Source organism: Telopea speciosissima, chromosome 6, assembly GCF_018873765.1.
Source record: "Telopea speciosissima isolate NSW1024214 ecotype Mountain lineage chromosome 6, Tspe_v1, whole genome shotgun sequence".
Classification (NCBI taxonomy): Eukaryota; Viridiplantae; Streptophyta; class Magnoliopsida; order Proteales; family Proteaceae; genus Telopea; species Telopea speciosissima.
In genome coordinates this window covers 54,357,783-54,377,337 of record NC_057921.1, presented here as the reverse complement: position 1 = coordinate 54,377,337, position 19,555 = coordinate 54,357,783, and the positions used below count along the sequence as shown (strand labels likewise).

The 19,555-nt window shown below is 38.2% G+C and overlaps 3 protein-coding genes across 4 annotated transcripts; 2 read left to right on the top strand and 1 right to left on the bottom strand.

Moving 5' to 3' along the window:
- Positions 1-119: 119 nt before the first annotated feature.
- On the top strand, positions 120-9,781 carry LOC122663652 (10 kDa chaperonin 1, chloroplastic-like). Of its 2 annotated transcripts, none has more exons than XM_043859261.1 (7): positions 120-400; positions 488-546; positions 707-757; positions 8,599-8,664; positions 8,783-8,830; positions 9,012-9,041; positions 9,118-9,174. In XM_043859261.1, exons 1-7 carry the CDS (start codon positions 319-321, stop codon positions 9,157-9,159), a joined length of 378 nt encoding a protein of 125 aa, XP_043715196.1. In that variant the 5' UTR covers positions 120-318; the 3' UTR covers positions 9,160-9,174. The 2 variants fall into 2 exon arrangements, with proteins under 2 accessions (XP_043715196.1, XP_043715195.1); XM_043859260.1 differs by lacking the exon at positions 9,118-9,174 and adding an exon at positions 9,562-9,781 and having other exon boundaries at positions 127-400.
- A 1,264-nt stretch (positions 9,782-11,045) lies between these two features.
- On the bottom strand, positions 11,046-11,396 carry LOC122665934 (peroxidase 60-like). Its single transcript, XM_043862061.1, has one exon. The coding sequence runs from the start codon at positions 11,394-11,396 to the stop codon at positions 11,046-11,048; it is 351 nt and encodes a 116-aa protein (XP_043717996.1).
- Positions 11,397-17,174: 5,778 nt separating this feature from the next.
- On the top strand, positions 17,175-19,019 carry LOC122665933 (peroxidase 60-like). The gene is made up of 4 exons (XM_043862060.1): positions 17,175-17,393; positions 17,581-17,760; positions 18,209-18,368; positions 18,493-19,019. The coding sequence occupies exons 1-4, from the start codon at positions 17,175-17,177 to the stop codon at positions 19,017-19,019; spliced, it is 1,086 nt and encodes a 361-aa protein (XP_043717995.1).
- Positions 19,020-19,555: the final 536 nt, after the last annotated feature.

Here is a 19,555-nt window from a genome sequence, read left to right as displayed (position 1 = left end):
TAACCAAACAGACCAATAATATGGATAGGTGGAAGCAGTGCAGGACTAGGAGAGAGGGCCACCTAATGGAGGCCCAAGCCCAACTGCCCCAAGGGAGAACACACTCCGAACTGTCTAGAAAAAACCGGTGAGCTAACGGTCCAAACCCGTTCGCACCCATATCTTCATTGTAATCGACGAACTTCCGCCGCTATTTAAACGGCGAGACCTGATGTGCAGAACAATAACTATCGAGCTGGGCTTTGTTATTTGAGTTCTACGATCTACTCATTCAGAGCTTTGCCTCTTTTTCCTCCGTGTCTCTCTTCTACCTTATCCATGGCGTCTGCTTTTATTACAGTAGCGAAACCTTTCTCTTCCAACAAAGCAATTCCTTCTTTCTCTAGTCAGAGATCACCAGGTATGTACTCTCTAATGCTTCATCTACTTTGAATGACTTGTTTTCCTTTTTCTTTTCCTCTAATTTTAGTACATGATTTGTTGCTAGGTTTGCGGAAGTATGCTCTGAGAATTAATGCAGCGGCCACGAAATGGGAACCCACAAAGGTCCCTTTTCCCCCTCCCCCCTGCTTGGAAGTCTAATTTTATAACTGAGTGTGGAATCTTCATTTAATTTTTATTTTCCTTTACAAGTTTCTTTGTGGATTTCGAGTTTTATACTTCTTTTTGCTGGAATTCATGGGCTTTCTGCTCCTTTCTCTTACAGGTTGTTCCACAAGCAGATAGAGTTTTGATTCGTCTAGAGGAGTTGCCCGAGGTATATAGCTTTTGCTGTTGTTCTTTGTTATCTCTTTTAGGATATCTGGTATCTAATAATTTATATGTAAATTCTTCCGATAAGACATATTCGTCCAATTCGTGTTTAATTTATTTTAGATAACCTCTCAGGTCAATTCTTCAGAAAGTGAACTCCTAAGTTTATAGTGATGAGATTTTTCAGTGTTTCTGAGTTATAATTCTTCATATTCAGTTCCTGTACCCCTTTTTTAATTCACCTACGCTTACAGTACAGTGACTACGGTCTAAAAGCTCTGGGCCTGAGTGAGCTCAGGTCTTTGCTGGACTCGAGACAAGGGGTTGCTAAATATGCCTGAATAAACAGACCAGCTAAGTTGGTGATACAATACAGCATTACAGCTTCAATTTTGTAATATAAAACTTACATACTAATGTTTTGATTCAGACTCTAGTCATTAATCATTTATCTTGATAATTAAGTGTATTTCGTGCAGTGGAAAACACCAGGTTGTAGAGGAAATTACTTGGTTGTAACGGAAATTGCCTACTAAGTATGGGTCTTAGTAGCATGAGAAATATAAGACATAAAACAAGCACATCAAAAGATATAGGAGGATTTTATATGATTCGGCTTTTAGCTTACATCCATTGGTGAAGATGGGGCGAAGGTTCTACTAATAACAATGGAGAATATAAGAGAATAGTAAAACTCTTATTAACCCAAAAAACCTCTATGCATCCAATGAACTCTTTCTATTTCTCTCAAGTTCTATAGGACTGTTGTACGACCGGCTATGATGTACGGGGCATAATGTTAGGCAGTTAAGAAATGTCATATTGGGAAGCTATGCATAACAGGGATGAGGATGTTAAGATGGATGTGTGAAAAATCTAGGAGGGACAAAGTAAGGAATGGGCGTATAAGATCTGACTTGGGAATTGCCCCGATCAATGACAAGCTCCAAGAGAGTCGTTTGAGGTGGTTTGGTCATGTTCAACGGAGGCCTAGGGATGCCTCAGTAAGGAGGAGTAATATGATCCCGATAGAAAGAGCTAAAAGAGTTAGGGACAGGCCTAAAATGACCATAGGAGTAGTGAGGAAGGACATGCATGGTCTGGGTCTGTTCCAAGTATGACCTTGGATAGAGCTTATTGGAGGGCAAGGATCCATGTAGCAGGCCCTATTTAGCTGAGATTTTCCTGACTTGTTGGGTTGTGCCTCTTCTCTTACCTTCATCTTTTACCTTTCATTTTTTCTTATTTGTCTTTTCCCATTTTCCTTCTCTCATCTTACTTCCCACCCCTCCTTTCCTATCTCTTCATTCCCTTTTTGTTAGACCTCTGTTTTCCTTACATTGTTTTGATTGGATCCATGTAGCCAACCCCATTAAATTGGGATAAGGTTGGGTGGTTGTTGTATTAAAGAAGATTTGTTTTGTCACTTATTGTCCTATCACTCCCCTTTATATAGAGGAGCCTAGATGAATAGTGTCGTGAATAGTGTCATGTAGGTTTCACGTGTTGGCTTGGCACTCACGATGCAGAACTCTCATCTATATTTCTTATATGTTTATGCCGCTGCCTTTGTCATCTTTTGTTGGTCCGTCGACTATATGACTTTCTCACTGTTGGCGCCGTTTCGTAATTGTACGCAATTGACTTTGATGTCTCAATTTGTAGACCATCCGTAGTCACATTTATGGTTGTAATAATAATGCATAAATGTCACATTTATGGTTGTAATAATGCATAAATGTATGCATTTGATTTTGGTGCTTTAATTCATACACCGTCTATATTGAATTCAAGATATACAATAAATGCATGACATGCATTTATTATAATTTACCTTGGCTTGAATTTTTCCAAGCTAAAGAAAAAACAATTTTCTCTTGCCATCTTCGCTTGTGAATGTAGGCTAAAGTTCAAACCACGTAACATCTTCCTGTAGACCTGTACTTAGCAAGTGATTTCCATTACAACTTGGCGATCGCTATAACCTGGTGTCTTTCACTACAAATTGGTATTAGAGCCAACTAGTTATTGGTGCCTTGTCACGATGACTGCACTTGTCTCTGCTGCTAAGTATAAAAAAAATAAAAAAATTGATGAGCGAAACAATTTCAGCCTATGGCATATCAATATGAAAGGTTTGCTTGTTATGCAAGGGCTGTACTAGGCTTTAAAGGTTAAAGCTAAGTTATCTGACAGTATGTTAGAAGTAGAGAAGGGAGATTTGCTTTCAGGGGTTTATAGCCTTATAGTGCAATGTACTTGAGCCTATGAGCGAAACAGTTTCAGCCTATGGCATATCAATATGAAAGGTTTGCTTGTTACGCAAGGGCTGTACTAGGCTTTAAAGGTTAAAGCTAAGTTATCTGACAGTATGTTAGAAGTAGAGAAGGGAGATTTGCTTTCAGGGGCTTATAGTGCAATGTACTTGAGCCTGATAGATGAGGTGTTGCGAGAAGTTGCAGAAGAGAATACAACTTTTGGACTATGGAACATATTAGAGACTACGCTAGTCCCTCACGAACTGGCTATACTTGAAGCAATGGCTTTACACCCTACGGATGAAAGGTCCAACCATAAACGGGCACCTTAATGAATTCAATAAAATCATTATGGACCTGAAAAATGCTGATAATAAAATTAGTGATGAGGACCAAGCCTTGATTGTATTGTGTTCTCTACCTCACAAATATGTGCATTTCATTGACACTCTACTTTATGGAAAAGATACAATTTCTATGGACGTCAAAGTCTCCTTAAACTCTTAGGAGTTGAAAAAGAAAGTATCTAGAAATGGAGTAAAAATCAGCCGAAGTGCCTATTTGTGAGAGGTAGAGGCAGAGGAAGAGGCTCAAATAGCAGAGGTTGTTTGAAATCTAGTCCTCCAAAAAAATCAAATGTTAATACTGTCACAAGAAAGGGCACATAAGAAAAGACTGCTCAAAGCAAAGGTGGAGAGGAAAAGAAAGAAAAAGCCTCTACTAGTGCTGAAGTGTCTGTTGTAGAGGAAAATTCTGATGATGCTAAAAATGTCATCCGTGACCACCAGCTGCTCGGGAAATGACTGGATCCTTGATTCGGCTTATTCCTTTCACATTTGTCCCAAGAAAGATTGGTTTACCACTTATTAATCAATTAATGGTGGCACTGTTTTGATAGGAATAATTTGAACCAAGATGCATGATGACATTCTAAGAAACCTGATAGAAGTCTGACTTGTTCCAGAATTGCAAAAGAACCTCATATCTTTGGGGACTCTTAACTCCCAAGGCTACAAGTATTCATCTTTAGGTGTTCTCAAAGTCTGTGAGGGTGCTCTAGTTGTGATGAAAGGGCAGCTGATCAATGGTCTCTATCACCTTCAAGGTAACATTGTATCAAGTGTTGCATCAGTTTTTGAGTCAAGAGACAGTGTTACCACTCGACTTTGGCATATGCGACTCGGGCATATGAGCGAGAGGAGTATGACAATGCTGAACTATTGAGGTTTGTCGTGCGGCCATGCTATCAAAAAGTTGGATTGTGAGTATTGTTTCTTTGGCAAGTAGTGTAGAGTTAAGTTCTGCCCGGCGGTTCATCAGACCAATGGTACAGTAGATGTAATCCACTCAGACCTTTGCTGTCCTACTCTTGTTCCATCAAAGGGTGGTATCGATATCTCTTGACCTTTATCGATGACTTTCTAGAAAGGTTTGTGTGTATTTTTTGAAACACAAAAATGATGTCTTTGTCAAATTTAAGCAATGGAAGGCGTTATCGAGAAGCAGACTGGGAAGAAAATTAATCGCCTGAGAACCGACAACATGGCATTTTTTGAAAAGAGTTTAATGAGTTCTGCAAGAATGAAGGCATAGTGAGACACCACACTATTGTAAAAACACCTCAACAGAGTGGAATTGTAGAACGGATGAGAAAAACTCTCTTGGAGAGGGAATGTTGTATGCTCTCGAATACTGGTCTCTCCAAAGACTTTTGGGCTGAAGCAGACAACTCTGCTTCTTATTTAGTAAATAGGTCTCCGTCTATTGCTATGGAGTGCAAGACTCCTAAAGAAATATGGTTTGGCATTCTTGTTGATTACTCTATTTTGAGAGAGTTTGGTTGTTCTGCATATGCAATGATGGTAAAATTGAGTTGAGGGCAAGAAAGTGCATATACCTAGGGGCTATACATAAGGTGTTAAAGGATACAAATTATTGTGCTCTGATCCTCAGTCACCTGGGTTTCGTATTATTAGCTATGTAAAATTTGATGAGTCTATGATGCTACATCAACAAAAGGAGGAGTTGATCAACACAAGAAAAAATCACGGTGTCAGTAAAATGGTGAAGTTGGAAGTTGGAACTCTAGACGATCCAAATGGTGTCCAAGAGGTACAGGAAGATGACGAATAACAATACGACATTGCTACTAGCATATAGAAGAGACAAACCAGTTCACCTCAAAGGAACATGGATTGGTTTCTTTTACATTTACTGTAGTTGAGAATGTTGATGGTAAACAGCCTTCCACGTGTCAAAGGTTGTTACAGGCATAGTTCAATAACTCGTTTCGTTTCGGTCAAAAATTTGAATATTTCGAGTATTTCGGTCGAGTCGAAATGAAATGCAACATTCAATTAAAAAAATGCAATATTTCAAAATTTTCGGAAATTTCGGTCATATCGTTTCGAAAATATCAGAAATCTAGTTAATTTCAGTCATCTCGTTTCAGAAATTTCCGAAATCTCGATCATTTTGGCGGTTTTACTCCCACAAATGACCAAGCAAAACTCACAGAAAAAATACCATATTTTGGAAATTTCGGTCTGACCGAAACACCGAACGAAACGAGATTTTAAACCTTGGTTATAGGTTCTGAGTATGCCTAGTGGACTATTCCCATGACTGAATAGATTGAATCTATTCACAATAATCATACTTTAAGTGAGTACGATTACTGTGTTTATCACATGAAGCTCTTAGATGGTTCATTTATGTATTTGTTGTTGTATGTTGATTGCTGCCAAGGACATTTTAGAAATTAGCAAGTTGAAGACTTAGCTGTGTAGTGAGTTTGAGATGAAAGACTTGTGAGTAGCCAAGAAAATTTTGGGCATGGAGATTTACAAAGACTGATGATGTCAGTAAAATATAAGCCTTGGTGTGCACTCATTTGAACATTTTACATGTTGTTGGTGTTGTTGATAGATATATGGGACATCCTGGCAAGGTTCATTTGCAGGAGTGAAATGAATATTGTGCTACTTGGAGGGTACTACAAATCCTGGCTTGATATATGATAGGAACAATGCTCTTAGTGGAAATGTTGTCAGTTATGTTGATTTTGAATATGTTTGCGATTCGGACAGAAGAAGATATCTGAGAGGTTAGGTTTTAACTCTTTTTGGTTGCTTCATTAGCTGCAAGACAACATTACAATCTACAGTTGCCTTGTCTACTATAGAAGCTTTATGGTTGAGAGGTTTGGTTGGGGATCTTGGCTTCTAACAAGATCAGACTGTTGTGTATCGCAACAGTCAGAGCGCCATACATCTGATAAAAAATCAGATGTACCATGAGGGGACCAAGCACATTGATGTCAAAGTTCACTTCATTTGAGAAATAATCTCTTGGGGAAGTATCACGGTGAAGATCACAATGGAAGAAAATCCGGCAGACTTGATGACCAATCATATTCTAGTACTCAAGTTCAAGCATTTCTTGGACTTGATTAGAGCTAGCAGCAGTTGAGAACCCATTGGGGGCTAAGGTGGAGATAGCTCCAGAAGATTGTTTTTTGAGCTTGGAAAAATTCAAGCTAAGATAGAGAATTGTAATAAATTGAAGATATGCATTTATTATTCAAAATGGACGATACATGAATTAGGGTACCAATACCAAATGCGTGCAGCCATGTGTTATTATAACCATAAATGTGGGGCTGTGGACAGTTTATGATTTGAGGCCAAAGGCAATTGCGTACGAAGTGACACTGACAATGTGAAAGTCATACATCCAATGGGCTGATCCCCTTATGTCAATTCAAAAACAACACAGAATTGGTGACCCTTGACCATCATCAGCAGCAGGAACAATTGATGAGTTACAACTTCCCTGACCACCTTGGACAACATTATCAACAAGAAGTCTTCCCTGCATATAAATTTTAAATTATAAATAAAGAGGGAAGGCAATTAGTGCATATAAATTATAAAGTATAAATAAATTATGAATTCACACTGAACACTTGTAAAGATTCAACTCCTTTGCTAGTACATTGAAAAGGAGCTCCCATTTATTTAAAAAAAAATTACAGAAGAGAGAAATTAATTAAGATAGATAAAAGTAAGTACCTGACCATATATCTTCCTCGTTGTCTCCGTTAATTTGTAGCCAATAGAGCATGTAGAAGCACCCCTCATAGTCTATCTCTCCCTCCTCTTTCCTCATTTAATGAAATGCTCCCCTCTCCTCCCCCCCCCATCCCCAACTATATGAATTGATTCCCACTGAAACTCCTCTCTCCCTCTAGGCGTGTATGATGCCAATATTAGGGGCAGCGTGTTGATCCCTCTCCATTAATGTTATGTTGAAGTTGTATATGAATTTCTAGCACAGAGGTAAAGTGTAATTTTAAATGTATATTGCCAAGGTTTGAACCCTAGACCTCTAACAAACTAACCCGAATCATTTCATGAACCCTATATACACTATATTATCACATTTTATTTAGTTTTACCTGCACATATTGGACCTTCTGGACCATTCAAACTACAACAACAGCAACAACAACTCAGTCTTACCCAACTAAATGGGATCGGCTACATGGATCCTTGCCCTCCAATCAGCTCTATTCAAGGTCATACTTGATACAGGGCCTAAGCTATGCATGTCTTCCCTCACCACTGTGTAGTTAAATTGTTACCTATTGGGGTCTAGGATCTGATTTTTGATGGAATGAGATTTCTGATTGAAAGGGTGGTTGCTTTGGAAATACTTCTTCATTCCATCATATGGAGCTTATTACTGGAAAGAACTAGGCAAATTTCTGTGGATTGTTTGTCTAAACCTTTTTCCCTCACTGATAAAATTGAAATGTTGTATGTCACCGAACTCATGCTCATAAAGATTTCAATAGTGCTACTGTATTGGCATTTTGAGAGATCTGAGTGTGGTAGCTGGATTTGCCCTTTCCAAACTTAAGGTTGTTCCACAGCCCAAACTTGGATTGGTGTTTGATTGTTAACTAAGGCTGGGGTATCGGTGGGCTGCTTTCAGACTAATGCTATAGTTAGTGTTAGTACACGTAACACCTCTTTTTTTTTAATTCGGGGTTTATAGATCAGGGGGAAAACCGGAAAAGAACTCCTGAGCTAGATAAAACTGTGTTTAAAGGTGATTTAAACAATTGTTGAACCAGAAGAAAGGAGGCACCATACATTAGGATCTTTGTATTTAATCATACGTACGAATTTTCTTGTGGGTTTGCCTTTGCATTTGTCTTGTTCCTATATTTTTTTGGGTGTACCAACTTGCTTTTGTAGTTGTCTTATTTCTGGGAGGTGCAATTTGGCTGGCCTGGGTTGGAAAATTGATGGATTTTGATCCAAAGTGAGCCTGAGCCTGGCCAAGCCCAGCCTGATTTGGTCTAATTTGTGTCTATATTTTGCCGGGGTCGCACCCTACTTTTTTTTAATATTCTTTTTGAATCCACTTTCTACTCTTAACTTTTCAAATGAAAGTTTTCTAGTATTGAATGGAGGAAAAAAATTCTTTCGAAGTTATAATCAATTCTGATTTAATTGATATTTATTCCTTTGCCTTTATTATCCCTGTAATTTCATGTTAATTGTCCAAAACTGTACAGAAATCAGCTGGCGGAGTGTTATTGCCTAAATCAGCTGTTAAATTTGAGCGCTACCTGATGGGTGAGGTGAGACACAAACACATGCCTACATCCACCCCACCCCACAAAGAGAGAGGAAAAGGGAGAAAGTAATCATTTCAATGGATGCCTAGGATCTTTAATCACATTAATTTCTTTTGAACAGGTTTTGTCTGTTGGTGCTGAAGTGAGCAGTGTAGAGGCTGGAAAGAAGGTAAACAATCAAACAGCCAAGCATGAGAGTGATTTCTTGTAGTTGTCTGCTTGCGGACATCTTACAAAGCATTCCCAATTTTGGCTGTTGACTAACTACTGATCAGAAATTAATAGAATTCTAAATCAAGCGCTTTATTATTTTTTTTTATCTATAATAAGATGGAACTTCATTTTGGCAGGTTCTTCTATCGGATATTAATGCATATGAGGTGAGTAGTGTTATCATGCATATTAGTAAGGTGCTATCTATGGTCTTGAATAGAAAACTCCGTGATTTATATGCAGGGGATGGGACACCCAAAAAATATAGGGACTCACTCCCCTTGATGTCCTCCCGTTGCTTGCCTATGCTCTATGAAATGACACAATCTAAGTGCTTTTAGGGTCCGTTTGAAGTACAATTTGTGAGAAGGTTATTGTCCAATTCGGTCCTCTTGTTTAATGAACCTGCCCAAATGCCACACAGTTGAAATCTTGCAACCGATTGTGTGCAAAAGCCCAATTTCTTTGACCCTATTAGAACCTTAGGCAAGATAACATTGCCTAGATTGTGTTTTGATTACTAAGTTGGAAAGATGCTTGGCTAGCAACCATCTCAAGTGCAATTTCTAGAATTAGTGCCAAACAAATTTTCTTCTGAACTAGGCATGCCTATTTGATTTATGTATTGCACACCATAGTTTCACATTATCATGTCTTGAGGTCTTATTTTACATCCATGGCATGCAGGTGGATTTGGGATCAGATGGAAGGCATTGCTTTTGTCGAGCAGGTGAACTGCTGGCTGTGGTTGAGTAGGATTAAGAATTCTTGAGGATTTTCAGAAGAATAGCAGTTCCCCTTTTATGAGGATAGGTTTTTGTAGACTATTTTATTGAAGTTTCTTCTCCACTGTTTTTCTCTCTCAAACCGTGCAGACATTAAAACTTTGAATTTTTTTTAAAGCTCACATCTGCTGTGTTATCCTCTAGCATAGCATCCCATATAACGCAGAACGTCTTTGCTTTAATTCAAATATTTTCAATGTGGTTTTAGCATTGAAGATAGTAATGAAATTGCTTCTTCAACCTTGTGGTGGATCAGTTTGAGTGGGGGAAGATTTAGCCAGATCCTTTGAAGACTTTCTGTTCTTGGTAGACGACGTTTCTGGTTCTGATATCTAGCCTTTTTTCAAGTACACCCAATGTTGTTTGGGTGGAGATTATAATGCATAATCTACAGGCTTTAGTATTAGTGTTGTGGTAGGCATCCTCAGGCCAGTGTAAGCAGGTTAAGGTCCCTTGGTCTTTTGGTTTACCAATCCAACTTGATTAGGAATCAATCGAATTTACCCTCCCATTGTTGCATGATACCCTATCAACACCATTTGAAGGCCTCGATCTCCCTTGATTGTGGTTGAAGGAAAAGTTGGCTCTATTTTAATTTATAATTATGAGGGAGAAAGAACGCTGCGCTTAGCATGGCAACCTTGCCTAGACACAGAATCGGCTTGGGGCACCTGGAAATGACTGCTTTGCCCCTATGAAAAGGTGGATTTTTTCAAGACGCCTAAAGGCAGTTCTGTGTCTGGGCGTGATCGCATACAAGGCCAGGTAGCGTTCTATTCCCCTGATTATAATAAATACAGGATCAGGCCAAGCCGGGCAGACTCAAATTGAGGTCTCAGCCTAGGCTTGGCTCAGCCCTACACTGGGCCTAGAAATCTCCGCTCTGGCCTGGCCTGACCCGCGGACACCCCTGACTGCGACTTTCATTTATTCCTGTAAGATTCTATAACGATGGTAGGACTAAAACAATTTGGTGGTGATATTAGAAACCGCTCAAAGTTTGAAAATTGTTCTTCCAATACTCAAAAACTATCGAAAAGGAGGGATCTCAGAATAGGATGGAAGATCGCTTTGTCAATTTGTTCCATGTTTTTGAAAAGGAAAACATAAAAGAGAGATTAATGTTCTTCTTATGGATCAAACCATCTTTATTCCAAATAGATAAACTGGTCTTGATGTTCACCAAAATTCAAAACAAATCGCACAACTCATTCATTAATACATTGTAGATCAAAATTATAAATAAATAAAAAATACCAACATAATCAGAAATTTCCTTCTTCGTTTTAGTGAGTATTAATGGTGAAAGCCTCGTGCATTGAAACGCTCTTTTCTTCCTTCTTCATTTCGGTCAGAATTAAAGCCGGGAGCCTCGTGGACTGGGAATCAATTTTTACTTTCTCCATTTTGATCAGTATTAATGGCCCGGCATGATTTCCTAATCTGACCTTGTGTTCCAGTAAGGACCTCTACAGCTCCCATCTTCACCATAGCCTGACCAAACAGGGTAGTGAAATTAGACCCATTAGCTAGAGACATCACTGTAACCCTAGTTCGAGGATCCAATGCCAACTCTTGGTCTATCTGTAGAATTCCTCTGTTTCTCATCAACTGCACATAATATGAATTGTCAAACAGGTTTGTACGTAGCTGGTTCTGATCTAGACTAACTGTGTTGTCCTTCGTTGCATTTTGTGGGCAAATGAGCCTCAAACTTGAGACTAAGGAAGGGTCCATGGTCGGATCAGGCTTTCCTGTGTTCTGGAAATTGTAGAGACGATCCAAGATGAGTGAACAATGTGCAACTCCCACGGTGTGACCACCTAATTACAACATTAATAATACATACAACTCTCTCAACATTGATTTGAACACATCAATTATGAAGTAGATATACAGGAAATTAAGGGTGGGAATTGAAGACATTTTAATCAAGTAGTTAGTTACCAAGCAGGAGAACCATATCTGTAGGGCTAAGTCCCTTATTTCCAAATGCTGCAATGGCTTGAGAGATCGATGCTGAAGGGCTTGGGAGATTGACTTCACTGGCAAGTGATACTAAGCCATCCCTTCTCCCTGTTTGTACATTGTATCTCTCTCCTCCATCCTGCAAATGTAAAATCCAATTAAAAAGTGGCAATTTCAGACCCCAAACCGCCTGAACCGGCATTGGTTGTTTTAGAATTTGGTTTACTAATCCCAGCCCAGATTAGACCATTTTAGAATATTTCTACTGGATTAGAGAGATGCATGGCACATTCCAAAGTCCAAAGATCAACCCACCATAAGCGGTTTAGTATTGGATAATACTTGTTAAGCAAGTTTAATTTTGGACCGGGTCAGGGTTGGACCAACAATGTGAATCTGAGCAGCCCAAACCAACCCTCACCTAGACCCAGTTCTCATTCATGCGCCCACTATGAACTCTTCTTTTATTACTTTTTGTAGTTAAATGTCAAGGGCATTTCAGATCTTCGTACAATAGAGAGAGTAATTATGAGATCATAATGTGAGGAAGTCACAATTTCCTGTTGCAAGAAAAACTAAATAGTTACCAAGAAAACAGCATCACGAGCAGCCATGACGATAAGATCAGCACAAGAAACTAAACCGGGACAAGCTCTCTCCACAACAGCCTTTGCTTGATCGATGACATCGAATCCTCTCAAGCTTAGGTTGGGAAATGCAGTCTTCTCGGTCGTATTTCCATCTAAAAGGATCGATGCATCGCAACCCTTTTCATTGAACCAAAAATACACCATATATAAGCATTAATAAGGTTTAATTAACAAACTTAATTAATTAAGCATATAATAATAAGGGAGAAGTCATTATATATTATGTACCAATAATAGCACACAAAACTTGCTAATTAGTAATTACCACCCTTATACCCATGAGCACATATACATATATGCTTACCCTAACAAAGCAATCATGGAACTGCAAGCGAAGGAGAGCAGGAGCAATGGTTGGGTCCTTGATGAATTGTGTGGTGACGACATTTCCGACGATTTGTTCGACATCTCTGAATCCACATTTTCTGTTGTAAAACCCAACTTGCAGGTCACCAAAGCATAAGCCAATGAAGCTCATGAGTAGAATGAGCCCAAGAAGTGTAACTCCTGCCCTAGCCTTCATTTTTATGTTGGGGGTTAGTTGGGACTACTTAGCTTGATTTAATTTTGAAGTTTGAACTGAACTGAAATGAATAGACAGAGAGAGAGAGAGAGTAGTGATGGAGAAAACAAAATCTCTCTCTCATTTGGTATTTATAGATGAGGAATTAGAGATTTGCCCAAGCGCTTGTATTACTACTACTAATTCATCAATGAGTTGTCCATGAACGTGAACCCATGTAATGGGAAAAAAAAGAAGCAAACATCTGGCAACACTCCTTAATGACCGTTGGATCAATTAGTTGTGATATTGATGAAATCATAGTCAGTGCATCTGATGGCTTGTAACAAAATGGACGGTTTGTTTAATAATATATAGATAGTGTAAGACCTGATTGGTTGTCACATATATAGAATTGGCTTATCTTGTTCGATCAATTGCATATATATGACCTGAAGATTCTGAACCAGTCATTTGCTGGTCAAAGATTTACTACTTTCCATTATTGTTGTTGTTCGTGACATCATCATTAATTACTACTGTTGGATCTTAATTAGTATGAGAGTTTTAGTACCCGCTTGATAACTTTATTGTTGTTTCAGTGCTGAAAAACAGCAGAAGAGGTTTTTCTGTTTCTGTGCTGAGAAACCGTTTTTGTCCCGCTTGGTAAACTTGTTCTGGAAACGTTTTCAAATGAGTAAGGGGTGTGTGGAAAATTCATACACAAAGATCATTCACATCTTCCAATAATTAAGCAAAATATGTTCACATATCTTGTTTAAGACAAAAATGCTACTATGAATGAATTCAAAACCCCAATTTCCGAACTTTAGATTCCTCAAATCAACAAAATAAAGACATCAATGTCCGTTAAAACCACATGAGCTTGGTGAAGAACCACCTGTTTTTTCATCCTCCTCTATCTCTCTTTGCACAAACTCGAGATCGAGAGGGAGAGCGATAGGAGAGAGAACAGTGAAAGATAGGAGCAACAAAAGAGGGTTTGGGAGAGGCAACAAAGAGAAAGAAAGGGGGAATTTCTAGAATAGGGTTTCATCAGATGGTATGACCATATGAGAGAGAGAGAGAGAGACCGAGATTACCTGCTAAGTTTGAGAAGTTCAGTGAGGATCCACAACACCTCTGGTTTCAGTCGCAAGAGGAAGCAGGAGATGAGATTTCTCCTCTAGTTCATTCACAAGAGGAAGCTGGAGATGCAAGATCTGAGCTCTGGTTTCAGTAGCTGGATATGAGACGAGATTCACATCGCAAGAGGCATGGAAACTGTGTCCAGTCGCTGGAGATGGAGATGGTCATGTGAGATTCAACTCATTGCAAGAAACTTCATCGGGAACGATTTTCCCTTCATCTCTCTCTGGTTTCCCAGTTGACGGGTCGAATTGCAGGTTGAAGGAGCATCGAGTGAGAAGTGAGAGATGTGTATCGTGAGGTGTTTGTCCAAAAATTCCTCCTTTTTTATCAGGCATACTTTTGTAAATTTCAGCCCAGAAATGTCAGAACATGTATTTGATGTTCTAGCAAAATTCTTCCACAGACCATAAATTTCAATTTCTGTTCCCAAAAACACTCAACAAAAACACTCCGTTATCAAGCACTTTTTATGGTGTTTTCCCGTTTCTCGGAACAGAAAAACACCAAAAATTGTTTCCCGTAAGGTTATCAAGCGGGTTCTTACTTGTTTTTCAATGCAAAAGGTGTTTAATATGATATCTAAACCTTCGCACGTATTTACAATCATGAATGTAAAGGGTTAAGCCAACATGGTTACAAGATTTTTTGGATTCTATGGAATCGGCAAAGATGATAGCTAATTCTATTGACTTTGGAGAAATTCAGAGAACACGTGTCAAGTATGTGTCTACGGCTTAAGAGTTTAGACAAAATCACAGAATACATTCAAATTTTTGAAAAGATATCTACGAATTGCTATATGGGTAAAAGATTTGTACAACGCCAGTTTTATTTCAAAATTGCATGCAGACAATCTTCACAAGACTCAGATTAATTAGTGTAGTACCACCCCTATAAAATGCCTTATATACCCCCCCCCTTATTTTTATTGTTTTCTCATAATGCCCCTCCTCTAAGGCATGAAATTGTACACTATCCGTGTTGCAAACCCTCTCCCATAAGGTTAACATATTCATGGAATATATTGAGGATGTTTGATTCTAATATAAATGAAAATGATAAATTTAATTATGTGTGAAATCCACATAAATTGAGTATATAGATAAATTGGCTAGTATGCTTAGCAAGTTAGTCAATGAATGATGGTGGTAACTTTTCAAGGTTTATATTTGATTCAAGTAGGACATGTTGGATCACATAAGTGATAAAAAATAAAATATAAGATAAAGGAAAAAGAAGATTGTTAGGCTGCGTGGCGCATGCACCCAGACGCAAGAGGGCAAAATGACCGCCCTCACCACCCGAAAAATTCCACCCCTATTGGATGCACCGCATTGGTGCAAGCACCATGCAGCCTGGCAACGTTTATTTCCCCATAATTAAAATACAGCTTTAAATCAAAACTCAACTATGAAGTTGGTTATTATGAAAAATAAATTTTTATGAATTCTATTTCAATTTCAGATTGATTTCATGAATTAGTCAACATAGATTTTGGGTCAAGAAATTAAGATTGTTTTGGTTGCATCAAATTGAATTATTCAAGAATAAGAAATCAATTTGATAGTTCAATTTTTAAGAATAGATTATCTATATCTGTTTTGGGAGAGGATGGTGGTGGTGGTGGGGTGGGGTGAGGATGGGGCCGGGAAGGGGGGGGGTGGAGGTGGTGGTGGTAGTGGCAGTGGCAATAGTGTTGGTAGCGATGGCGACGGTAAGACCATCAAGAGAATAATGGTAGTGATTTATTTTTAACATGAAAATTTTGCTTTGCCCATCAAATTAACCATGAGCTCATTAAAAAATAAAGAGAATTAGGTGAAATCAATTTCAATTTCAAATGTTAAATAACTTCTCAACTATTTCAAAGTTTCTACTCCATTTGATTTCTATTTCTAGTCCAGGGAGAGGTCGCATGTTTGTCTCTCCCCTAATTGGATATGATATGTACATCTGTTATTCTCCCCCTTTCTCCCCCCTGGCTAGTGGCCCATAGCCCCTTGATAAGAGATGATCAAAAAATAAATAAGGTACAAAAACCAAACCAAACAAATTCTGAAATAAAATCACCACATAAAATTGAAATAAAAATCATACCAAAGCAGACCTCAAACTCTCCAATTTTTTATCTTCAATTCTTTGCAGCTACTAAGATATATATATATATATATATATATATATATATATCTTTTGGAAAAGTCAAATTACTTAGAGAGAGAGAGATCTTTTGGAAAAGTCAAATTACTTAAATTCATTCTCTAACAAACAAAACATAACCATTGAAGACAACTCATGAAGCCATTCGTTGGAGTAAGGTTGTGAGTTTTGGAAGACTATAAATTAAAATAGCCATGCATGATGATTAGATATAAACTTACTTTTGCTTAATTACTTACAAGTTCTTCAATAATATTCTTCTCTTTTTGTTGTGAACTGTTTGTGATTACCAATTAATAGCCTAATTAACAACGATCTTCACTTCGATCCAGTTCGAGTTTATTGTTTGCAAACATTCAAAATAATTAATTTGTCAAACTCTTATTAATTTTTCAATTCAATTGATGTCGATCGAACCAATATAGCGGACCAAACATACCACTAAATAAAAAGGTTTAGACTTTAGATATCAAATTAAACACCTTTCGCATTGAAAAACAAGTAAATCTCTCATATTAATTAAGGTCTAACATTAGTACTTAATGATGTCAACAACAACAAAAATGGAAAATAGTAAATCCTTGATCAGCAAATGAGTGGTTCAGAATCTTCAGGTCATATACATGCAATGGGGCCCACAAGATAAGCCTATTCTATATATGTGACAACCACTCAGGTCCTATTTACCAAACAAACCGACCATGTTGTTACAAGCCATCAGATGCACTGACTATGATCTCATCAATATCACAACTAATTGATCCAACGATCATTAATTAAGGAGTGTTGCTAGATGTTTCTTTTTTTAATTTCCCCATTACATGGGGTTCACGTTCATGGACAACACAACACACGCATATGAAATAGTCATGCAGTAGTAGTAGTACTCTAGCTCAATGATGAATTAGTATTAGTATTGCAAGCGCTTGGGCAAATCTCTAATTCCTCATCTATAAATACCAAAGAGAGAGAGAGATTTTGTTTTCTCCATCACTACTCTCTCTCTCTCTGCCTATTCATTTCAGTTCAGTTCAAACCTCAAAATTAAATCAAGCGAAGTAGTCCCAACTAACCCCCAACATAAAAATGAAGGCTAGGGCAGGAGTTACACTTCTTGGGCTCATTCTACTCATGAGCTTCATTGGCTTATGCTTTGGTGACCTGCAAGTTGGGTTTTACAACAGAAAATGTGGATTCAGAGATGTCGAACAAATCGTCGGAAATGTCGTCACCACACAATTCATCAAGGACCCAACCATTGCTCCTGCTCTCCTTCGCTTGCAGTTCCATGATTGCTTTGTTAGGGTAAGCATATATGTATATGTGCTCATGGGTATAAGGGTGGTAATTACTAATTAGCAAGTTTTGTGTGCTATTATTGGTACATAATATATAATGACTTCTCCCTTATTATTATATGCTTAATTAATTAAGTTTGTTAATTAAACCTTATTAATGCTTATATATGGTGTATTTTTGGTTCAATGAAAAGGGTTGCGATGCATCGATCCTTTTAGATGGAAATACGACCGAGAAGACTGCATTTCCCAACCTAAGCTTGAGAGGATTCGATGTCATCGATCAAGCAAAGGCTGTTGTGGAGAGAGCTTGTCCCGGTTTAGTTTCTTGTGCTGATCTTATCGTTATGGCTGCTCGTGATGCTGTTTTCTTGGTAACTATTTAGTTTTTCTTGCAACAGGAAATTGTGACTTCCTCACATTATGATCTCATAATTACTCTCTCTATTGTACGAAGATCTGAAATGCCCTTGACATTTAACTACAAAAAGTAATAAAGAACGAGTTCATAGTGGGCGCATGAATGAGAACTGGGTCTAGGTGAGGGTTGGTTTGGGCTGCTCAGATTCACATTGTTGGTCCAACCCTGACCCAGTCCAAAATTAAACTTGCTTAACAAGTATTATCCAATACTAAACCGCTTATGGTGGGTTGATCTTTGGACGTTGGAATGTGCCATGCATCTCTCTAATCCAGTAGAAATATTCTAAAATGGTCTAATCCGGGCTGGGATTAGTAAACCAAATTCTAAAACAACCAATGCCGGTTCAGGCGGTTTGGGGTCTGAAATTGCCACTTTTTAATAGGATTTTACATTTGCAGGATGGAGGAGAGAGATACAATGTACAAACAGGGAGAAGGGATGGCTTAGTATCACTTGCCAGTGAAGTCAATCTCCCAAGCCCTTCAGCATCGATCTCTCAAGCCATTGCAGCATTTGGAAATAAGGGACTTAGCCCTACAGACATGGTTCTCCTGCTTGGTAACTAACTACTTGATTAAAATGTCTTCAATTCCCACCCTTAATTTCCTATATATCTACTTCATAATTGATGTGTTCAAATTAATGTTGAGAGAGTTCTATGTATTATTAATGTTGTAATTAGGTGGTCACACTGTGGGAGTTGCACATTGTTCACTCATCTTGGATCGTCTCTACAATTTCCAGAACACAGGAAAGCCTGATCCGACCATGGACCCTTCCCTAGTCTCAATTTTGAGGCTCAGTTGCCCACAGAATGCAACGAAGGACAACACAGTTAGTCTAGATCAGAACCAGCTAAGTACAAACCTGTTTGACAATTCATATTATGGGCAGTTGTTGAGAAACAGAGGAATTCTACAGATAGATCAAGAGTTGGCATTGGATCCTCAAACTAGGGTTACAGTGATGTCTCTAGCTAATGGGTCTAATTTCACTATCCTGTTTGGTCAGGCCATGGTGAAGATGGGAGCTGTAGAGGTCCTTACTGGAACACAAGGTCAGATTAGGAAATCATGCCGGGCCATTATTACTGATCAAAATGGAGAAGGAAAAAATTGGTTCCCAGTGCACGAGGCTTCCCGCGTTAATTCTGACCGAAATGAAGAAGGAAGAAAAGAGCGTTTCAATGCACAAGGCTTCCACCATTAATACTCACTAGAACGAAGGAGGAGGAAATTTCTGATTATGTCGGGTTGGTGGTATTTTTTTTAATTTATTTATAATTATTACTGAATGAGTTGTGGTATTTGTTTTGAATTTTGGTGAAATAAAGATTGTTTGATTCTATCACAGAAAATTAATCTCTTTTCTGTTTTCTCTTCCAAAGAACATGGAACAAATTGACAACCCATAAAAATAAAAACAAAAACATTTGTACAGACAAAGAACTTGATCAGAAAATGCGGGTTATGGATTAATTCCCATATTTCTTAAATGTTAAGCGAGCGGTCTTCCATCTGATTCTGGCATATATATATAAATGGGACCGTGAGGCCGTAGATCAAATTCTGATGTCTAACATTTAAATTTCATCACTAACATTTTGATATTTACCATATTTTTGGCAAGAAGTTAATTACCTTGAACTGTTGAATGTGGCCATATCTTCATCAATATGCAGCAAACGATGTTGTTGGAGTGAACCGTGGCTCTTGCACTATTATGCCCTACCATGTGCTTGTCAA